Source organism: Tursiops truncatus, chromosome 13 (assembly GCF_011762595.2).
Source record: "Tursiops truncatus isolate mTurTru1 chromosome 13, mTurTru1.mat.Y, whole genome shotgun sequence".
NCBI lineage: Eukaryota > Metazoa > Chordata > Mammalia > Artiodactyla > Delphinidae > Tursiops > Tursiops truncatus.
The window spans coordinates 3,215,800-3,237,686 of record NC_047046.1 but is presented as its reverse complement, the minus strand read 5'-3'; the positions used below and the strand labels follow the sequence as shown (position 1 = coordinate 3,237,686).

At 50.0% G+C, this 21,887-nt stretch overlaps 2 protein-coding genes across 17 annotated transcripts in view; one reads left to right on the top strand and one right to left on the bottom strand.

Annotated features, from left to right (window-relative positions):
• Positions 1–3,819, bottom strand: part of SLC15A4 (solute carrier family 15 member 4) — a 120,371-nt gene extending 116,552 nt beyond the window's left edge. For 6 of the 14 annotated variants that reach the window (XM_073789926.1, XM_073789927.1, XM_019942139.3 and 3 more), the window contains exon 1: positions 3,239–3,812. In XM_073789926.1, the coding sequence (XP_073646027.1) occupies positions 3,239–3,763 (525 nt within the window). In that variant the 5' untranslated portion in view covers positions 3,764–3,812. Of the gene's footprint in view, positions 1–3,238 lie in introns of all 14 variants that reach the window. The other 8 variants (XM_073789924.1, XM_019942121.3, XM_019942126.3 and 5 more) reach the window with 4 other exon arrangements.
• A 148-nt stretch (positions 3,820–3,967) lies between these two features.
• Positions 3,968–21,887, top strand: part of GLT1D1 (glycosyltransferase 1 domain containing 1) — a 99,268-nt gene continuing 81,348 nt past the window's right edge. The window contains exons 1-2 of one of the 3 annotated variants that reach the window (XM_033836715.2): positions 3,968–4,447; positions 4,561–4,835. In XM_033836715.2, the coding sequence (XP_033692606.1) occupies positions 4,708–4,835 (128 nt within the window). In that variant the 5' untranslated portion in view covers positions 3,968–4,447; positions 4,561–4,707. Of the gene's footprint in view, positions 4,448–4,560; positions 4,836–16,064; positions 16,257–21,887 lie in introns of those variants that run through there. The other 2 variants (XM_019942194.3, XM_033836716.2) reach the window with 2 other exon arrangements.

Below are 21,887 nucleotides of genomic sequence, written 5' to 3'. Positions count from 1 at the left end.
ATGAACTTATTTCCAAAACAGACTCACAGACATAGAAAACAATCTTATGGTTACCAAAGGGGAGAGCTGGGGGAGGGATAAATTGGGAACTTGGGATTAATAGGTAACACACTACTATATATAAAATAACCAACAAGGTCCTACTGTGTAGCACAGGGAACTATATTCAATATCCTGTATAACCTATAAAGAAAGAGAATCTGAAAAAGAATATATAAATGTATAATCCCGCAAGCCGTGCGGCACCTCTGGGGGACGCTTCTCAAATCCCCTTCGAAGACCAGCAAGCACCCGGCACAGAGCAAGCACCTTGGCTGAAGGGTACTAGTATTTTCCTTTTACATGTTTTTTTCACTGAGATACAATTCTCATAATAAAAAATTCACCCTGTTGAAATGTACCACTCAGTGGTTTTCGGTCTATTCACAGATGTGCAACCATCACCTCTATCCAATTCCACATTTCTTGTCACACCAAAAAGAAACTTCCTCTTACAGTAGCTTCCCTTTCCCCTCTCCTGACTCCTGGCAACCACTAACCTCCTCGTCTTTGTGGACCTGTCTATTCTGGACATCTCATGTAAATGGAATCACATAACATGCCGTGTTTTGTGCCTGGCATCTTTCAGGGGCATGATGTTTTCAAGGTGCATCCACGTTGAAGAAAGTACTTCATCCGTTTTTACTGCTGAAGGATATTTCACTGTACGGAGAGAGCACACGTGCTTTATCCACCCATCAGTTGATGGACATCCCCTTAACTTTTTAGTAAAAAAAATTTTAAACATACAGAAAAGTTGAAAGAATAGTAAAGCATACACTTCTGTAGCCTTCATTTACAGCCTCAGTTCTTTTTCTGTATAGATATGAAGTACTCTTTGGGCTGAACCATTTAAAAATAAGTTACAGCATCATTATTTCACCCTAAAGATTTCATCATGAATCTCCTAAAAATAAGGCCACTCTTCTACATAACACAAACCATTATCACACCTAAGAAAATTAACACCGATGCAACTTTATCTAATATGTGGTCTATAATCAAGTTATCACAATCGTCCCGATAAATGGCTTTTAGAAAAGCTGGGCTCCAATCATGAAGGACACGTTATGTTTGGCTGTCAAGTCTCTCTGATATCCTTAAATACAGAGCGGCTCTCCTTTGTCCACGGCAGTGTCACGTTAGAGAAGATGAGGTCAGTTCTCTTGAAGAAGAGCACGTTTCTTTTTAAGGTCCACATCTAATTACACATCAAAAGAGCGCAAATTCTGTCGTGCCTTCTAGAGAACCTCTACAGAACCACTCATTCTTTTCAGGAATATTAATCCCTCGTCTATTATCTACTGGAGAGCAGGAATTTTTAAGTCAGACTTTCGGGTTTAAACCCAGCTCCTCCACTCACGTGCTGTGGACCTGGGTAGGTCAAACCGCCCAAGCCTCCGTTTACTGTAAAACAGGGACAATTCGGGATATAAATTGTTGCAAGGTGTTAGATAAGATCGCATAGGAAGAGCGCTCGGTACAGTACAGGGCACAACCTAAACACTCAGGGCGCACTTTAGTCCTGTGGCCTGGTCTTTAAAGATGGGTAATCCCAGTCCTGTGCCTTCGCGGTTGGCCTGTGAGCTGCCGGCACCCCAAAGGCCAAAGCCGTCACAGAATGCCCATCTCAGTTAAAGGACACATTAAGAAATCAGACCTGCACCTAAACCCTGGCTTGACCACTCACTACCTATAGGACAACAAAAGAAATAAATCTTTTTGCACCTCCATTTTCTCATTTAAAACATGGGTATGAGATTCACATGAGATTCAAATGAGTTCACGTATGGAAACCACATTCCACGGTGCAGAGAAGGAAGTGAAGAATTCAGGACATTAGGCAACTAGTATTTCCAACATCATTATAAGGCGTCGCCTTTCACAGGGGTGATTAAAGTTCAGATGCAGAGGCCAGGCTCTTGCACCCTGGCTCAGTCACGTACTAGCTCTGTATCACTGGGCAAATGATTTAACCTCTCAAGCCCCAGTTTCCTCATCTGTAAAATGGGCACAGTAACAGCAGAGGAGTCCTATGAACTCTGACAAAGTACTCGGCACGCGGCCTGATGCACAGTAAGCCCTCCGTAAATGTTCGCAATCACATGGCTACTCAGCGCAAAAACCCAGGAGTTATCTTCCCTGTTGCTTGCATAAGATCCACGAGCAACCCCGGCCCCTCTACCTCCATAACTTATCCTGAATCGACCACTTCACTCCGTGTCCACTGCCCCCGTCCTAGTCCAAACCTCTCCTCTCTCACCTGGCCAGTGAAACAGACTCCTACCTGATCTGTCTGCTGTCAGCACTTCCCATACAACCTAGTCTCTATACCCGACATCCGCAAACTGTTTCTGTGAAGGGGCAGGGTGTAAATAGTTTAAGTTTTAAGTGACGTTCAGTCTGTCACAACTACTTGATGCTGCTACCGTACTGTGAAAGCGGCCACAGCATATGTGACCAGGAAGGTGCAGGGCTGTGTTCCAATAAAGCTTTATTTGTGGAAGTTGAAATTTGAGTTTCCTATCATTTTCATTTGCCACAAAAATATTCTTTTTACTTTTTTCCTATCGTTCAAAAAACTAAGTACCAGTCTTATTCTTAGCTTGCGGGCCCTCCAAAAACAGGAAGTAGACCAGATTTGGCTGGCAGGCCACAGCTGCCCGGCCCACGCCCTACAGAGACTGAATTTTTTAGAAACATAAATCAGATCACATTACCCCTGCTCAAACCCCCAAAAAGGCTCCCTACTGTATTCAAAACAGACCTCAAACTCTTTACAAAGCTTCACATCACGAAGCACCTGCCTGCCACCCCTGTTCCCACTTCTTCTTTTGTTTGAAACATACTTGTCGCATAACCTGCCAGAAGTTTAAGGCGTACAGTACGTACAGACTTGGTACACTGATGTGTTCTGTACTGCAACACGACTGCCACGGTAGCTGCAACATCCCTCTCTTCTGGCCCCAGGGCCTTTGCACTTGCAGAGGCCCAGTCCAGAAACCGCTCTGCTCTCCCCCAGGTCTCAACTCCTAAAGCCCCCCCCCCAACTCCTAAAGGCCCCCTCCTAAAGGAAGGACGCCCCTCGGTCTGCAGCCCCCGCGCGCCAGCGCCCACCCTGCGCGGTCCCCCACGGTACTTGGGTTTCCTGGTCCGCGGGCGACCCCGCCCCCTCGCCCCGCACCTGCGCGGCCCTCACCTGGTCGGCGCCGAAGGGCGTGATGTTGGCCTTGACGGCGCCCACGCCCAGGCCCACGAGCGCGAGCGCTGACAGCGCGGCGGGCGCGCAGTAGCGGTCAGGCGCGTCGGCACACGGCTGCGCCGAGCAGTTGCGGAGGCGCGTGGGGCGGGGGGCCCCGCAGAGCGCCGTGCGAGTGGCAGGCGCGGCCAGCAGCGGGAAGGCCAGCATGCCGAGTAAGTAGAGCGCCAGGCTGAGCAGGATGGCGCGCGCCCGGCCGAGTCGCGCGTCGGCGAGCCAGCCCCCGAACGGCGACACCAGGTAGGTGAGGCCCATGAAGAGCAGCAGCGCCTGGCTGGCCTGCGCGCCCTCCCAGCCGAACGCCGTGCCGTTGAGGAACAGCACCAGGTTGGCCGTGACGCCGTAGAAGGCGGCGCGCTCCAACAGCTCCGTCAGCAGCACGGCCGCGCACGCCGCGCGCCGGCCCTCGAACGCCGCCCGCCGCGCGCCGAGCAGCGGCGTCCGCTCGTCGCCTGCGCCCGCCATGCGCCCCACAGCTGACCAGCCGCTCCACTGCGCTGGGCTCAGCACGGCTCTGCCGCCGCCGCCGCCCTTCTCGCGATACTAGGCTCGCCAGCCTTCTCGGCCCGCCCCGCGAGCGTCCCTATTGGGCGAGCCTGCCGTGTCGCCCGCCGGGACTTCCGGTTCCGCCCCGGAAGCCTGCCCGGGCGGGAGACTTGCTTCTGCTAGCGGTGGTGCCGGAGGGCAGGAGTGTGACCGCAGAGAGGTTTTTAAAAGTGAAATCAGAGGCAGGCCCTCCGAGGTTCCGAACCCAGACTTTTTACGGAGGCTTCAGCCTCTGCCTGCCCTCCAGGCTAGTTTGCTCAGGCTGGCCCCTGCTCCCGCGCCCGGCCTCCTGCCTCCCTGCCCTGGGACCAGGTTTCTCTGTGCTCTGTTGACATTGGGAGCAGAGAGTTCTTTGTGGCGTGCGTTCTGTACATTGTAGGATGGGTAACGGCATCCCTGGCCTCTACTGCACTGTGGCTGTGCCACCCCGCTCCCCAGTTGTGACAATCAAATCTGTCTCCAGACGTTCCCAAATGACCCGCGGTGGAGCAAAGTCGCCTGCACTGAGAACCACCACCTGACAACAAGCTCAGAGCCTTGTTTCCTTGTCGCATGGCTGACCTCCTGTTTTCCTTCAGCCCTCAACTGGAGTGGTGACTCCTTGTAAGCATTTCTTGACCAGCCCTTCTAAAGTGGATCCCACGCCCATCCCCTTACCCTGTTTTAGTTTCCCCCATGGTAACTGCCACGTTTTTTGTTTATTCCTTTGTCCCCAGCTTGTACATGGTCCCCACAATGATGAGCTCCATGGTGGCAGGGTTCTTGTGTCTCTTGTGCCTCACCATGCCCTCCAGCGCCTACACCAGTGTGGGACGTTACACCGGAGTGGAGCGGAAGAGTGTTCTCCAGAAACGGCCTCCAGCATGGCTTCAGAAATGGGGACCCAGGACTGTCATAATTCAGTTCATCTGAGACCATTTCTTCTTCTGCCTCCACCCTTAACTCCAGCTAAAACCAGGATGGAGCAATTGCCTAGGAAGTGGGCTTGCTGGTAAGTCATCTGGGTAAGTAGTCCTTCCTAAAAGGCTTGAAGTAGCATGCATTAACTTTATTTTTCAAAATGTCTGACATCTTGACTGTTGCCTAGCAAGGTGCTGGCACACAGTGGGCGGTAGATACATATTTAATGAGAGAATAATCGGTTGCCAAGATAGGACTTGTCCCACCCTTTCCATTAGTGCTAATCATCTTCAGCTGTCAGCTCAAATGTCACTTTCCTGATCTTCCCAGATTAGAACAGATCCCCCTTTTATATGTCATTAGAGCACAGTGTACGTTTTTCTTACACCACACCCATTATAGTTTATAATTATTTATTTTGTGAAGCTGTTTAGTAGCTGTCTTCAAAGCTAGGAGGGATGAGATTTTGTTTGTTTTGTCCGCTACTATATTCGTAGAATCTAGGACAGCACTCGCCAGTGATAGATATGTGTGGAATTAACTGAATAAATGAATGACTGAATATTTGTTGAATTGTAAATGGTGCCGGAAGAACGTCTTACGTTCACCTAATTTTTTTTGAGACTCTCGTGATGTTCTACAGCATGTATTAGTATCCTAATTTCACTAGTGGAAAAAGCAAACCCCTCAAGATTCCGGTCTAGGATCACACATCTCATAGGCATTAGAATTCAGACTTGAGTTAAAAGGCTCAAAACTAATTCCTAGTCCAGTGCTTCTTCTACACCCCAGCTGGTACCTACGTCAAAAACTATGAGTGCCTGTTTTAAGACTGACGGCATGATACGCTCAGGCAAAGAGCAGAATAATGTTAAACGTGGAATGAAAATAAAGCCATTCAGCTTGAAGCCTGTGGTGACTTAGTGGTGACGCTCTGCCTAAAACAGATGGGCCATTTTGGATGACGGCAAGCTAACCCAGTTGGGTTGTCTTGTTTAAGAAGGATAAAGCCAGGTGAAAGGGGGCTGGGAGGTGGGAGGCGGCAGTTACAGAGCTTAGGATGTGCACCCAGGACTCGTGAGCACTTGTTGCTGGTCCGCGGGAGGTCTGCTATGCACCCCAATCTGGATACCCAGAGGCTGCAAAACAAATCCAGCGGGCAGAAATGTTTTCATTTGGTTGTGATGTTTAAAAGAAGCGAACCAAGACCATATAATTCAAGATTCCATTTCTATGAAGTGTCCGGAGTAGGCAACTCTGTAGGGACAGAATGCAGACTGGTGTGTGATTGCCAGTGCTGGGGGGGAAGGGAAGATTGGGGAGTGACCGCTAAAAGGTGTGGCGTTTCTTTTTGTAGTAATGAAATGTTCTGAAATCGTGGTGATAGTTGCACAACTCTGTGAATATACTAAAAACCACTGAATTGTACACTTTAAATGGATGAACTGTATGGTATGTGAATTACATTTCAATAATGCTGTTACCAAAAAAAAAAAAGTGAGCCAACAGTTAAAAATTGGGAGGTTTCGGGCTTCCCTGGTGGCGCAGTGGTTGAGAGTCCGCCTGCCGATGCAGGGGACACGGGTTCGTGCCCTGGTCCAGGAGGATCCCACATGCCGCAGAGCGGCTGGGCCCGTGAGCCATGGCCGCTGAGCCTGCGCGTCCGGAGCCCGTGCTCCGCAATGGGAGAGGCCACAACAGTGAGAGGCCCGCGTACCGCAAAAAAAAAAAAAGGGGGGGGGTTTCACATATAAATTTGGATGCCCTGCTGCTCTTGAAAAAACAGACGGGAGCCCTAGCAACACTGGGACGTGCGACTGCCTGTGACACTAGTGACCACCTCCCGCCCCTGCATGAACCACGCCTCTGGTATTTGTGCCTTTACGCATTCTTTGCAGGTCACAGTGCCAAAGGGCTGAGACTGTGACCTGCTCTGGTGAAGAGACTGTGGCAGAAGCGTCCCTGAGCCAGGTCTGAGCGTAAACCTTAAGAATTTCTTTTGTGCCTTGGGAGCCCTGAACCAGCTACCTTGTTGGGGAGACCACGTGTTGGGGGAGATCCTGCAGCTACATGGAGAAGGGGTCCCGGTGCCTCAGCCTCCCAGCCCACCTTCCCGATGAAGGAAGACACACAAGTAACCACCAGCAAGACCAACGGGACAAACTGCCCACCTGAGCCTCCACCCAGCTCGCAGAATTAACAGATGCAGGTGAACAAATTAAATAATTGTCATGTTAAGCTGCTAAGTTCTGGGGAGGTTAGTTAGGCAGCATCAGGTAATGAAAACACGCCTGCCTTCCCCCAGAGCCATGATCTGCTGACACCAGGTACCTGCCCCTACCTTTAGACGGGGCACCAACTGTCTGGCTTACACAGATCCTCCCAACTCTCTGTTGTCTTATTTTTCTCCCAGTAGAGAAATTATTCCCCATATCTGCACTGTCCACTGCCCAACTTAAATTCATTCAAATTTCCTACAGTGAAATACTTTGTTTCTCAAATCATACCAGCCACATTTCAAGTGCTCAGTGGACCCAGGTGACCAGGGGCTGCCGTATCGGACAGCACAGTACTGATCACTCCACCGCCACAGAGACTTCTGCTGGACAGCCCTGCTCTATATTAAGGTGCAGTGGGCCCGATTGGCTCCTTGTCACCAACATCCACACCCTTTTTCTCCCTGCTCCCCACCAGCTACCCATAGAGCTCAGAAGAAACTAGCTTCATCCTTGTATCTGGATCTGGCTAGTCAACACCAGTGCTAAGTCTCTAACACATCTTCACAGTGTTCAGAAACCCGGACTCTAGCCATTCTGGATGTGAATTTTCCCTGGGGCCCAGGAGAAGACAAGTGACATAGATGGGCCCAGCCAGCCTGAAGGAAAGGACTCCAGTGACTGCAGGAGAGGTACACCCTTCCAGACCAGGCGTGAATTAGGATGCCCGTAGCCCTAGTTGCCGGGGGTGGGGGGGGGGAGTTATTTCACAATCATGTGATAAACCAGCGTAGGATGAAGCCAGCTGTGTGGATAGCACAGTAAAGAATCAGAGGGCTTCCCTGGTGGCGCAGTGGTTGAGAGTCCACCTGCGATGCAGAGGACACAGGTTCGTGCCCCGGTCCGGGAAGATCCCACATGCTGCAGAGCAGCTGGGCCCGTGAGCCATGGCCGCTGAGCCTGCATGTCCGGAGCCTGTGCTCTGCAGCGGGAGAGGCCACAACGGTGAGAGGCCCGCATGGCCGCTGAGCCTGCGCGTCTGGAGCCTCTGCTCCGCAGCAGGAGAGGCCACAAGAGGCCACAACGGTGAGAGGCCCGCATACCGCAAAAAAAAAAAAAAAAAAAAAGATGTCACATAACAAAAGATAGTAAATTTGACATTGTTTAAGCCACTGTGTTGGATTTTCTGTTACGTGTAGCCCCAAACCACCTATTGTGATTCGATCAAAAAGTGGGAAAATAAAAAATATAAGGGGAGGGCAGCCTGATATTTCTCCCTACACACACAGCCCAATTCGCTCTTAGAGTTTTCTCTCAGAAAACCGCTCGCAGGCTCTAGAGACCAGACTTCAGTAATTGTGGCATGTGGGCTCAGTAGTTGTGGCTTGCGGGCTCTAGAGCGCAGGCTCAGTAGTTGCGGCTCATGGGCTCAGTAGTTGTGGCTTGCGGGCTCTAGGGCGCAGGCTCAGTAGTTGCGGCTCGTGGGCTCAGTAGTTGTGGCTTGTGGGCTCTAGGGCTCAGGCTCAGTAGTTGTGGCTCATTGGCTTACTTGCTCCGCAGCATGTGGGATCTTCCCGGATCAGGGCTCGAACCCGTGTCCCCTGCATCGGCAGGCGGATTCGTAACCACGGTGCCACCAGGGAAGCCCTCTTAGAGTTTCTGCCTGGCCCCTGTGATCAGTGAGCTTGCAGCCTGTGTACTAAGCCCCAAGAATTGAATACTTAAAAGAACTGATAGTTGATGTACGTTGAGTGTCACCACTTTGTTGGGTATACTTGTGATACACCCCCTGTTCCTGAAAGTAGTTGTGTGAGTCTCTCCCATGCACCTAAAATAATCAAGTAAATAAAAGACTTAACTCACACAGCAGGCGTCCAGGGATAGGTGACACCGTCTTATCAAGTTTTACAGGGGGCCTCTTTGCCTCCAGGGCCCTCTGGGAAAGAGGACCTTACTGCAGGTATGCTTGTGATGTGGACTAGAATTGGAAATGCGCCGTTTGCTCAAAACCCAGGGCCCTTCCTTCTCCGCCGTCACCCTGTCCCCTATGCCTTTCTCAGAGCAGAACTCAGAGAAGATGCTCTCTGATGGGAGGTATTCAGAAAGCACCCAAGGTTGAGGACATTTCAGGGGCTGCCCAATTTCTCTTTTTTCATGATATTTCTGCTTCTCATTTCACATCTGCATGGCTCAGCCCTTGCGACCAGACCGTGGCATGTGCCTACTCACAGTTTCAGCTTCCTCAAAATGCTGGTTTACAGATAGTCATCATGGATTTTCTCCACCTCCACACATCACTCGCTCTATCCACAAACGGCTGAACACCTTCCCCACATGTCGTGATGGCTCATTGTCGGCGCTCACAGCCAGTGCTTCTGCTTTTCTGTGTCCCAGTTCCCTGCAGAGGGACTTAAGCCCAGCTCACCTGTGTGCATCAGGCCATGGCATAGGTCATTAGCTAAGGTCGCAGGCCATGTCATCGGTCTTTCGACTCTCCTCAGGTATGGAAAGTTGTCAGAAATTCTATTTATCGCAGGGAGTCCCTATTGCGATAGTTCTATCTGGCTGGGGATAATCTAGGTAGAAGCAGAAAGTAGAAGGACTAAAAACGGAGCCAACCAATGGAATGGAATCAAGTCTTGTTTTCTGGAGCCCAAAGCAAAGCCATACCAACCTGCCTTTGTGAGAATGAATTCAGCTTTCAGGATGACCTGTGTTTTATTTTTACAGAAGACGTGAGAGCATGTGACCAGGAAGATGGGTTTTGATTTGACTTTTTTGAAGCACTCGCTTTATTTGACCTTTGGAGTAGCAACCTCTGCTTCTTGGGTTTTTTTCCCTCCTGGGTTTTAAAGACCTACAAGACATCTGCCGAAGTCGGGCATTCACAGATTAAAAAAGGGAGGTATAAGAGGGAGTGAGAGAGTTAAGTGAAAGAAAGTGAACTTCTGTTTCTTCCTATTTGAAGTACAAGATGTGAACAGATGTGGGACCACGCCTAACCATTCTCTTTTAACTACCACTTTAAAAAAATTCCTTGTAAATATCTTAATTTATGTTGCAATCATAAAATAGATAATTGGTACTTATAAGTGTATTTATTTTGAAAATTAGGCCTTACAGGAAAGATCAGTGGAGATGAATCCAAAGGATAAAAATTGAAGCACATACATAAAATAATTCATCATGTGATAATTAAAGGCATTTCCAAACCCATGGGGAAAAGAATGGATTATTCAATAAATTCTGTTGGAAGAAAGTAAATGTGGGGAAAATTGGCTTCACATATTGTACTGACATAAATTCCAGACGGATAAAATATTATCATGGACAAATCAAAAAGATAAAAGCGTTAAGAGAAAACTGGGCAAATATAAAATCTCAGGAGGGGAATGCTTTTCTAAGTCTAACACTAAAGCCATAAAGGAAAAGTTAATTGATTTGACTCCATAAAGGTATAAAACTTATCTGTAAAAAAGAAAAGAACCATTGCAGTTAACAGCAAACAAACTGAAAAAAAAATTGAAATACATATGACAAAGTTGCTGTCCTGTTTTATAGAGTTCTTTGGAATCTTATGAAATGTATTGGATAAGCATCCCGTAAATAAAATTGGCAAAGTGAATGTCCAGGCATTATGGGGAAGAGCTATCCCTTGGGCCTAGTCAGCATCTATTCCTCCTCTGGTAAGAGAACCTGGATATTCTAGGGAAATCAGTGTTCCCTCTGGTTCAGGTGGGACTGGCTGGTCCCCTAGGCTAGGAATGGTCGTGTGACCTAAGCCCATCCAATCAGCAGTAGTCCATCTATTGCACTACAGCGGCTGGTTCAAAGATGGACATGCGACCCAAATTGGTTTAATCAGAGCTAACCCCATGACTTATTCTGGAGTAACCAGGAAGAAACATTCCTCTTCCTGCTAGATTTGGAATTATAAAGATATAAGCCTGGAGTTGCTGGGGACCATCTTGTGAAACCCAAGAATTAAGCAACCCAGAAGAAGGTTGAAATGAAGTGAGGAAGCCCTTGTTTCAAAATGACATTTTCTAGGTCTTGGTTCTGACCCTGGCTTAAAGTAGCTTCCCGCCCCACCCTGGACATTTCAACTCTGAGCCCATAAATTCTCATTTTGATTAAGCAAGAGTGACTTTCTGTCATCTGCAATTGAAAAATCCCCAGCTAATACAAGCAATACATACATATGCCTGCACAGAGAGAGAAAAGAAAAAATACAATGCCCTTCAGGAAAAAAAATCAAATTTCACCGATGATTAAAAATGCAAAAAGAGGGATGCTTTGTCACTTGAATGGAGAAATACCCAGTGTTCGCAGTGTTTTGGTAGATGAGTGTGCGTGTAAATGACCAATGCAGAGTTACACTGTACGACTGTTCTGGAGGACAATTAGTCACTTGTATGAAAACCACATTTGCCTACACTTTGAAAGTGCAATTCCATTTCTGGGAACTTAAGAATGTGCACAGAGACTTAGATATAAAATGTTCATTGCAGTGTTGCTTAAAATAGCAAAAAGATTAGAAACAGCAAAGATACACAATAAGAAGACATTGGTTAAATAAATTACAGTGCTTGCATACACTGGAATGTTATGTAGTTACTCACATGATACTGTAGAAGTAGGTTCTGAGAAGTATTGCTGATATGTCATTGTATTAGTTTTCTGTGCTGTGTAACAAATGACCCCAGCCTTAGCAGCTCAAACAACAGGCACCTATTATCTGGCAGCTCTGCAGGTCGGGAGACTGGGCATGCCTGACTGGGTTCTCAGCTCCGGGTCTCACAAAGCTGACAGCGAGGTGTGGATGGGGCTGAGATCTCACCTAGAGCTCTTTCCAGCTCCTGTGCTTGTGGCCAAGTGTAGTTCCTTGAGGTCGGGGGGTTAGGGGGGCCCATCTCATGCTAGCTAGCAGTTGGGGGCTGCTCTCAGCCCCTCGTAGCTGCCAGTACTCCTTGTCACGCAGCCCCCCTTTATCCCCAAAGCCAGCAATAGAGAATCTCCCTGACATCGTATCCTCTCTCATACTTTGCATCTTTCCAACATCAGGAAATGTCCAGTCCCTTTAAAGAAACAGCTCTTGGGTTTGACTCACCCTGCATACGGAGGGCAACTGATTTGGGAATTGAATCACTTCTGCAAATTCTCTTCACAGCACCAACTGGATGGGTGTTTGAACTGGAAGAAGGTGTAAAACAGGAGGTGGGAAATCTTGGGGGCCAAGTTAGAATTTTGCCCATCACAATTGCAAAAAGAGCAGTTACTCCCCCCCCACAAAGTGTAGAGTGTTCCTATTTTTTTGTAACAATCACACAAAAAAAACAGGATAAAAGTCAACAACTGAGTCCAAAAGAGAGCCAAAGAATCATAGTAAAGAAGTCGCATTGCCTGTGTTACTTTGGGAGGTCTCCTGCTTCCTGTGTCTCAGTTTGCTCATCTGCAAAGTGGTGAGAACCATAGTGCCTACCGTCTAGGACTGGGGGCGGGGGGCTGAGGAGTATGGCGGACTGCTTAGAACAGTGCCAAGCACAGGTGAGCACCGCTACTACGATGATTATTTGTGAAGTCTGGAAAAACTTGAAACCAAAGTGTTTATAGCCTTTTTCTCAGATAGTGGGATGCTGTGTGATTTTAAAATTCTGCTTTGTTTATCTGTATGGCTATGTAACAAAACTTGGTTATGTAATAAAAGTTAATTGAAATTTTTAAAGATTAACTATGGGCCTCTGCAAATAACAGGTTGTTACTGGAAGCAGTTAGAACATCTTCCCTTTAGTAAACCTCCAATGTGCACAGAATTGGACTTGTGTCTCTTCCGTAATTGGAAATAGGAAGCCTTATAGCTGCACCAAATGCTGTCAGACTCACTGTCTCGTTCAGCAGTGCTGAGAATCTTTGGGGAGAGCATCCTCCTGCCGAAAAGTTATGAAATGAGTCTGCGCAGCTGTCAGAACAGCAGTGGGAATCACAGGCCTGCTTTCTTGCCCGAAGCTCAAGGGAAAATCACTCACTCCCGGTTGACTTCCACATGTTCATTAAACGACACTGGAGGGAACTAGTTACTTTCAGACCAACAGCTTTGTTCTTTTGCATTTGGTCACTTTCAAGTGCTGTCAGTGAAAGCCAGAAAAAGGAAACATAACCAGTGCACTTAAACCACAGTTCAGTTCTGCATGTATCTTTTTTTTTTTTATGAAGATCTCTCTCTGTCTCTGTCTCTGTCTCTGTCACACACACACACAGCATTTGTAGTTCTCAGTACTATGGAGAGGAATGATGGTGCAAAGATGGAAAACTCTGATGGAAATAAGCAGAATGCCTCACTTGTTAATATCATGAAAGGAAAAAAAAGAGAGAAAGACGTCAAGTGTTGCTTTTTTTTTTTTTTTTTTGGCTGCACCACGTGGATTGCAGGATCTTAGTTCCCGGATCAGGGATGGAACCCAGGCCCTCGGCAGTGAGAGCGCAGAATCTTAACCACTGGACCTACAGGGGATTCCCCTGAAGTGTTGATTTTTATCACAGACCCATTTCTAAAGTCAATATGCCCACAGTGCCCTCCCTTGAAAACACTATCACTTTTATACAGGGTAGATAATTTTCCCTGGTGCTAGGAACTAAAGAGATGGTCTGAGCAAACACTATGATCAAAGGAAAAACACATTTTTGTCTACAAGTATTTTAAGACCCTTATGTTAGAAGCATCTGGAGAAATCTCCTAAGAGATGCCAACAAACTTTTCTGTTCCACCGCCCCCCCATAATTATTTCTACATTATTGAATAATAACACAGTTGTCTTCGTACTGTTTTATATTACCTATTTGGGAGAATCATAAAGGACTTCATCAAAATGAACTAATTAACTATGATACTGTTTATAGTTCTTATTTTCCAAATGGGTAAACGGAAGCCATGAAAAGATAAAGTTATGGGCCCCCAAAGATATGTCAGAATCTCTTACCTTATGGAACTGGTGTATTCCAGAAAACTCGAATAAAAGCCAGTTTCAGCCCAGAAAATCCTATTGTGGCAGCACTGACTTTCACTAAAGAAAAATCAGGAATGCACTCTCATGGGAATAAAATCTCACAACAGCAAATTCAGTGGTTTTATTTAATCCAACAAACATCTATTGAGGGCCTTCCCAGTGCAGGATGTTGTCCCCAGCAAGCAGAGGTTAGAGCTGTAAGTGAGCTCAGGACCAGGGTGAGGGGTGGGCTGACCACTCCCTGATCACGAAACAGAATATGGGGTCAGTACAGAAGGGACAGAGAGTGTGGGGGGGGAGGGGGAGGGCGTGTGTGGAGAACAGTCCCAGATGAGTCACTGGGGGCCTTCATACACGCAGCCATCTGTGAGAGGGGCCTCTGAAGTGGATTGAATGGTAGCCCTGAAAAAGATAATGTCCACATCCTAGTCCACCATTTTATTCAGGGTGGCAAGGTACCCAGCTAACAAACTGTATTTCCCAGCTGCCTTGGGTGGAAGATGTGGTCATGTGCACAGTAAGATAAAGTCACAGAGGCAGTGTGTAATTCCAGGAGGGGCCCTTAAAATGAAATGCACCATTTTGCCCTTCCTTCTTGCTGGCCTGTAATGTGAATGTGATGGGTGGAGCTCTGGCAGTCACATTGCACCTAGAGGCCATCTTAAGAATAAAGGCCAGGGACTTCCCTGGGGACGCAGTGGTTAAGAATCCGCCTGCCAATGCAGGGGACATGGGTTTGAGCCCTGGTCTGCGAAGATCCCACATGCCATGGAGCAAGTAAGCCTGAGCGCCACAACTACTGAGCCTGCGAGCCGCAACTACTGAGCCCACATGCCACAACTACTGAAGCCTGCGTGCTCTAGAGCCCCTGCTCCGCAACAAGAGAAGCCACCGCAATGAGAAGCCTGCGCACCACAACGAAGGGTAGCCCCCGCTTGCGGCAACTAAAGAAAGCCCAGGCGCAGAAACGAAGACCCAACGCAGCCATAAATAAATAAATAAATAATTTAAATAAATAATAAAGGCCAAACAAGACCATGCTGGAGAAGAAAGAGAGAGGTCTCTGTCCCTGGTGACTATGGAGCCAAGATATAAACTTCAACTTCTAACAGCAGGAATACAGATTGAGCTCACAAAGGAATTGAAATGCACTTACAACCACTGTGATAAACTGGGGAGCTCAGGGCCCATCTGTTAAGCAAGGAGGCCACCTGACTGAGGGGGCTTAAATGCCCAGGTTCTTCCTTAAACCAAAACCTAAGCTGTAAATGCCTCAAGGTTACAGAATCGAAACCTAAAGACAACCAATCACAAAGAGCCAACTAGACTTTCAGCAGTAGCCAATCAATGATTGCCTTGCTTTGCTTATGCCTTCAGGTATAAAAGCCTCACCGCAGCTCCTGTTTGGGGGCCCTCCTGGCCACTTCCGGCTCTGTGCTACCCAGTTGGAGTGAACTTTTGCTCTAACTAAAACTTTAAATAGCCCTCAGTTTCTCTCAGCACTTCTGAAGGGGCACCTGCTTCTTAGCTCTGTGTACTGTGGGAAAGGTGGCTGCTGTTGCCCCATCTCTCATTTTCAAGAGATACCGGAAATCCCTGGTGGTGGCCCCACGGGAGTGGACACTGCTCACCCTGGTCCCCTTGGGAGTCCACCCATGGCCTCCTCTGGTCCCTATGGCAGGGAATCGGCCATCGCCCCTGGTGCTGACCACCGTGAAAAGGGACCCGCGGACCCCTGGTGCCCATGGCAGCAGCGCGCAGCCACCCTGGTCCCTCTGAGAGTGTGTGTGTGTGTGTGTGTGTGTGTGTGTGTGGTGGGGAGCCTGTGGCCAACCCTGGTCCCTGTGGCAGAGGATTGTGGCCACCCACCCCTTGTCTCTGTGCGAAGGGACCCGAAATCACCTCTGGTGACAGTCCCCATGGAAGCAGACCTGCGGCCGCTCCGGGAACCCCTATGGGAGTCCCTTCTGGTTCCCTTGGAGGGGACCCAGGGATCCCCTGCCGCTGGTCCCGTGGGAGGGGCCCCGCCCCCAGTCCCCCACCCGCCCCGGGCACGCCCCCCCGCCGCCGCCCCGCGCGCCCCTGAGCCCCGGAACTGGCGAGCGCGGGCACAGCCTGGGGAGCGGCGGGCGGGCTGACGGACCCCGGCCGCCCCGGCCCGCGTCCCCGCCCCGCCCCGGGCCCGGCCTTGGCGGGCGGTGGACGGCCGGGCGGCGGCGGCACCATGCGGCTCCTGTTCCTGGCGGTGCTCCGGCGGCACACGGGCAACGCCATCACGGCCCAGCGCGTCCGGTAGGTGCGGCGGCGGCCCGGGTCCCGGCGGGGGCACCGGCCGGGGGTGCGGGGGTCGGCCCGGCCTCCCCGAACCGCGCGCCCAAACGGACCGGCCAGAGGGTGCGGGGCCCGGGGTAGCGCGGGGCGGCGAGGGGCGCGTGTCTGACTCCGGCGCGGGTGCCCGGGACCTGCCCGGCGCTGCGATCCTAACGCTCCCCCGAGGCCGCTCGGCCGCTGACGCCGTGGAAAGGTATCCAGGTGCCCGGCGCCTGGGCGGCCCCGCGAGGCAGGCCTCAGCGCGGCGGAGGCTGCTCGGCGTTCTGCGGGCGCATCTCGGCGCGGCCGTCTTCACGGACGCTCCGTATTGATCGATCGTGAGCGCCCTAGGTTTGGGGAGGCGGCGACGGAATGCGAAGTCGGGGCTTCGGGACACGGCACGTTTGCGGGGACGGGAGAGAAAGAATACAAACACATGGGTATAAATATACAGTGATACCTATAGATCCGTGTACACACACCCGTGAGGGCCGCTTGTGCGCGTGCGCTGTTTTAGGCGGGATGCTCTGGGGAGGCCTCCTTCTTAGAGTGACGTTTGCGCAGCATCCTGGGTGCGACGAGGGTCCCTTGAAGCTGGGGTGGCCTGGCGGGGTGGGGGTGGGAGTAGGGGTGGACCAGGATTTCCAGGCAGAAGGCGCAGCAAAAGTGCAAACCAGTGTTACTGGACCTGCCATCCAAAGTAGCCTTTCCTTGGACTGCCCTGGCGGTCCAATGGTTAAGACTCTAAGCTTCAACTGCAGGAGGCACGGGTTCAATCCCTGGTCGGGGAACTAAGATCCCGCGTGCCTGCGAAGTGTGGCGAAAAAACAAAACAGAAAAACCCACAAAGTAGCCTTCCCTCTTCCCCTCAGCCATTTCCACGTTCCCCATCTCCTTGCTTGGTTCTCTTCTTAACATTTGTTTTTTCCTGCAGTTATCTTGTTTTCTAGGTTTATTCCTTTTTCTCTTCTCCCTGCTGGAAGGTAAGTCCCCAGGGCAGGGAGGGAGCTGATTAGTGCCTGCAGTTTCATAGCAGCTTTTTTTTTTTTTTTTTTTTTTTTACGCAAACTGACTTGCTTCATGAAATTTCTCAATTGACTTCCCCTCTGTGGGCCTTCTTCCTCATCATCCAAATGAGTGATTGCGGCCACACCTCCCCTTTCACGTCCTGTTCTCCTAAAGAGCAGCAGCGACAGGATACATCAGTCTTCGGAAGTTTACGGTTAGGTTTTTCCCATGAGGATTTTCACTGCACAGGTTTATCTTAAGTCAGTGGCACCTGCTATCACTCATTTGGAAGGCAGCTATGGTCACCACTGTTTATTTATTTATTTTTTGGCCGTGTGGCATGCGGTATCTTAATTCCCCCACCAGGGATCGAGCCCCTGCCCCCTGCCGTGGAAGTGCAGAGTCTTAACCACTGGAGCGCCAGGGAAGTCCCAGCTGTCACCCATTTGGACATAAACAGCCAGGAGGCACATGGTGGTCTCTGCCCTCACGGAGCACATTCCAGTGGGGGAGAGAGAGACTGCAGGATTAACCAGAAATGAAGGAGGCGACTGGGGCTGTGGCTTCAGAGGAGGACTCTCTGAGGAGGTGACATCCAGGCCAAGACCCCAGTGACAGAAGGAGGCAGCCACTCAAGGATCTGGAAGGATGGATGGACCTGGGACAGAGTAACAGCACGGATACAGGTCCTGGGGTCAGAGCAAGCTTGACAGGCTTGAGAAACAGAAAGAATCCATGCTCTCTGGCCTACGGCAAGGAAAGGAGGTCAGAGAGAGAGGGGCCAGTCCAGCTTAGCCTGCACCCATAGTTTATGCTGTGGAAACTAGCGAGAACATCCATTATTTAACACTGCACCCCTCACTCGAGCTGTACACCGGAGCCCCAATCTTCCAAAGACTTGCAGCCACCAAAGGGCCCTCAGGGGAGCCAGGCGGGCACTTCCACGGACATTCAGCAGGGTGCAGGGCCCTTTACTTACTTTGTTCTTTGTTTTCCTGGCTGTGCATGACGCAGAATAAAGATTGTTCTTTGTGCTTTGCTCTGTCTTCAGAGCCAGGCTTTGGTCTCCCCTTCACTCAGGAAGGATGGCTGGGGGTGGGGGGGAAGAAAAAAGGAAAAGCGGAAGTTGCTGGAAGACATCTTCTGTCTTGTGAAAGCCTAGGTTCCTTGAGGAGAGGATGCTCGGTCTCCTGAAGGGGAGGGCAGGGAGGTTTCCATGGTGACAGAGTTCCCTGGGAGCCAATTACCAGGAAGCAGTGAGAACCAGAGGAGCTCCTCAAACGTTCTCTGTGGAAGACCCCTGCGACCCTCAAGGGACCCTGGGCAGCAGCGGAGGGAGCCCCCCCCTCAAATGAGTAAGGTCGGGGTCCTCATCAGTCTCGCAGGGGAGGGTGTCTGAGTTAATTAAGAAGAGACTTACAAAAAGAAGAAATGAGTCTGTTCTTGCACACTCAAGCTTGTAGTTGTGAATGAACACCCGATACATAAATAGCGGTGCTGACTTGTGATGGGCACATCCGTACAGGACTGGACGTGTAGGATGCTCTGGGGAACCACCCCAGGCTAGACGTGGGATGGTTCAGGCATCGCAAACTGGTAGAAAGACACAGGCTCTGGAGCAGACCTCCTGCCTTCACAAGGCGGCTTCCCTGCTTAAAATCCCTAAGGTCTAAGCCAGGTTACATAGTTGCAGCTCAGACCTGCCACAGAGGCTTGTTCTCAGGATCAAATACGAGTTAATACATTTTCAGTGTTTTGAACCAGGCCTGGTGCTTAGATGCACTTAACAAACGTGGGCTCTTCGTCAGAACATGAACCCGAGCTGGCGAGGCAGGGAAGGGTTAGTGTTTGGGCAGGTGTCTCGGGCAGAGGGGCGGCAGGTAGGATGTGGGCAAGAGCGGATCCCTTCCCAAACTGAGTTGTGCAAACTTAGCAGTATAGAATGTTCTAGGTCAGTGATTCTCCGTGGGAGCAGAGGCCAAGAGAATGTGCAGAGGAGGAAGGAGTGATTCTGCCCCCCGGGGACATGGAGTAGTACATGGAGACGTTTTTGTTGTCACAACTGGGGGTGACGGGCTCCTGGCATCCAGTGGGTAGAGGCCAGGCGTGCAGCCACACACCCTGCAATGCACAGAACAGCCCCACGGCAAAGACTGAACGAGCTCAAATGTCAGTGGTACCGAGGCTGACAAACCCCGCCCTCGGGGGAGCCTGCAGACGTGGCCGAGAGGCAGGTAGGATGCGCGTCACATAGGACCTGCAGTTCTGTGTCAGGCACGGGATGCAGCCACGAAACGCTATCAGGTTTATATGTCATCGAAGGTGGTCTGGCTGCAGCCTGAAGGGTAGATCAGGATGGTGGCAGAGGAGATGCCTTTTGGAAGTGACATATTTAAGAAGTGAAACGCACAGGGCTTGGCAATTGAATATGGAGAGTGTCGAACGACAGAACGAATACAGTTTAGTAATGACGCTGATGCCCCTTATTCAAGGGAAAACCGTCCTTGGATTGGGGGGCACCGCGCCTCCCACAGCCTGGCCCTCTTCTGAGGGATGTTGGCTGAGAGCGACTTTTACAGAACCTCAGAAGCAACAACATGGAAACGGGGCCTGACTGGCCGGGCCATCGGGGGTTCCCTTACAAGGCAGCAGGCCCTATTTTTCTAGGGTCAGAGACCACGCCGGAGATGGGTCAGAGCATCGTGACTGATCCGTATTGTTTCCTTGACCACGAGGCCCGTGCTGTGCACAGACTGACGTACGCTGAGATTTGTGACGTCAGCCGGGCCACGGGGTGGCCTCCACTTTGTGGGTCCTGATCTACAAATTAACTTCATCAGGAGTGAGGGGAAAAAAAAAATCCACAACTTCCTTCATTATAGAGGGAAAATACTGAGAGAAAACCAAGAAAAGCTGGGTATATTGGGGTCTTTGTAGTAACCTTGGGCCTCTGCCGTCTAGGAGTTTTTTAGAAGGTGTAGGTGATGGGGAAGGCATGTGGGGGGAATATTTGTCTGGGGATTGATAACTAGAGAGGGACCGTTTTATTGTCTATGTGGCACCTTACATATCCTTCGGTACAATCAGTCTGCCCTGGGTCAGGTGACTTTCCCTTCTAACCTAGGGGCTGTTTGCTAGAATTTTTAAAACCCTAATCAGGGCCTACTCTCTGGGGTTGTCTCCTCAGCACTATAAATTTTAGGAACCTGCATCAGAGGTTTTTTTCACCTCTGAACAAAACGGAGCTATGCTTGGGGTATGCGGTTTGCTGGCACTGTTCCATGGGCTCTTGTGTGGACGAGAATCAGGGAGCCTGGCCTGCCCAGCAGCACTGCTCTCTGCGTCTCCATTTGGTCTGTGTCGCCATGGTGTCACCTGGGTCAGCTAGAAGCCGGGTGCAGCGAGGGGACCCACGGGCCCCCATTCACCTCTAATCCCCAGTTTCCAGAAGAACCAGGCAATCTTGCGGATCCTCTAAATCAGGCGAAGGGGTTCAGATCAGTTGCTAACAGTGAAGGTCGAAGTTTAAATTGCACAAGTCATAGATGTAAAAAAAACAAAAACGAAAGTCACACCGTTGCTTTAGTGACGAGGTAACAGGAGATCAGAGTTTCAAAGTGCGCCTCCTGCTAGGCTGAAATAAATAGCAGAGCTGAGCAGTTGGCCAGAGATCAGCCACCTGCCAGCCCAGAGGTGTTTACTCTGACCATTTCCAGGGAGGGCATGCTGACCCCTTGCTCTAAACCGGACTATCAGAGGCTCGCTAGACTCCTGGGCCTCACACCTAGAGTTTGTCTGCAGCACTGCTAAGGGTTTAGGGAAAGGCAGGAAAAGAGATGGAAAAGAAGGGAGTTCCCTGGTGGTCCAGTGGTTAGGACTCTGCACTTTCACTGCCAAGGGCCCAGGTTCAGTCCCTGGTTGGGGAACTAAGATCCCGCAAGCCGCAAGGTACAGCCAAAAAAATTTTAAAATAGAATACGTACATACATACATACATACATACATACAAAATAAGAAGAGAGAGCGATGGGAAAGAAGAAAAGGTGAAGGATTGAGGCTTCCGAGGTCCAGAGTAGGGAGTCCTAGAAGTCAGTGCTTGGATGAGCGTCCTGGCGCCCCAGTGAACGCAGCGTCCCCGAGCGACAGCAGCACTTTGTACAGCGGCTGTGACTTGTGTCCTTCCTTCAGCCTTCGTCTGGAAGACGGTGTATAAAAGTATTTTTATTTGAATGGGACGCACTTTAGATAACAGAAGCAAACAAGACTTTCTGGAAACTCACTGGAAGGGGAAAAAAAAAAAAAAGGAAGAAAGACAAACATCGTGGCGTCCAATGCCACCCTGACCCTACTGCCCAGCTGCCTTCTGCTGGTCTAAGTTTGAACTCTGCTGTGAGTGCCAAGCATATGGGAAGGAAAAAAGCCTGAGCCTATTCAAGTTTTCTACTTTTTCTTTAGAAGATGCCAAGGAAATGATGCCGAAAACCTGGCCTTTGTGCCCCAGTGCCAAATCAAATCTCAGAAGCAGAGTTTTGGGTGAAGTAGAAAACAATAGCTTTATTGCTTTGCCAGGCAGAGGGGGCCACAGTGGGCTAATGCCCTCAAAAA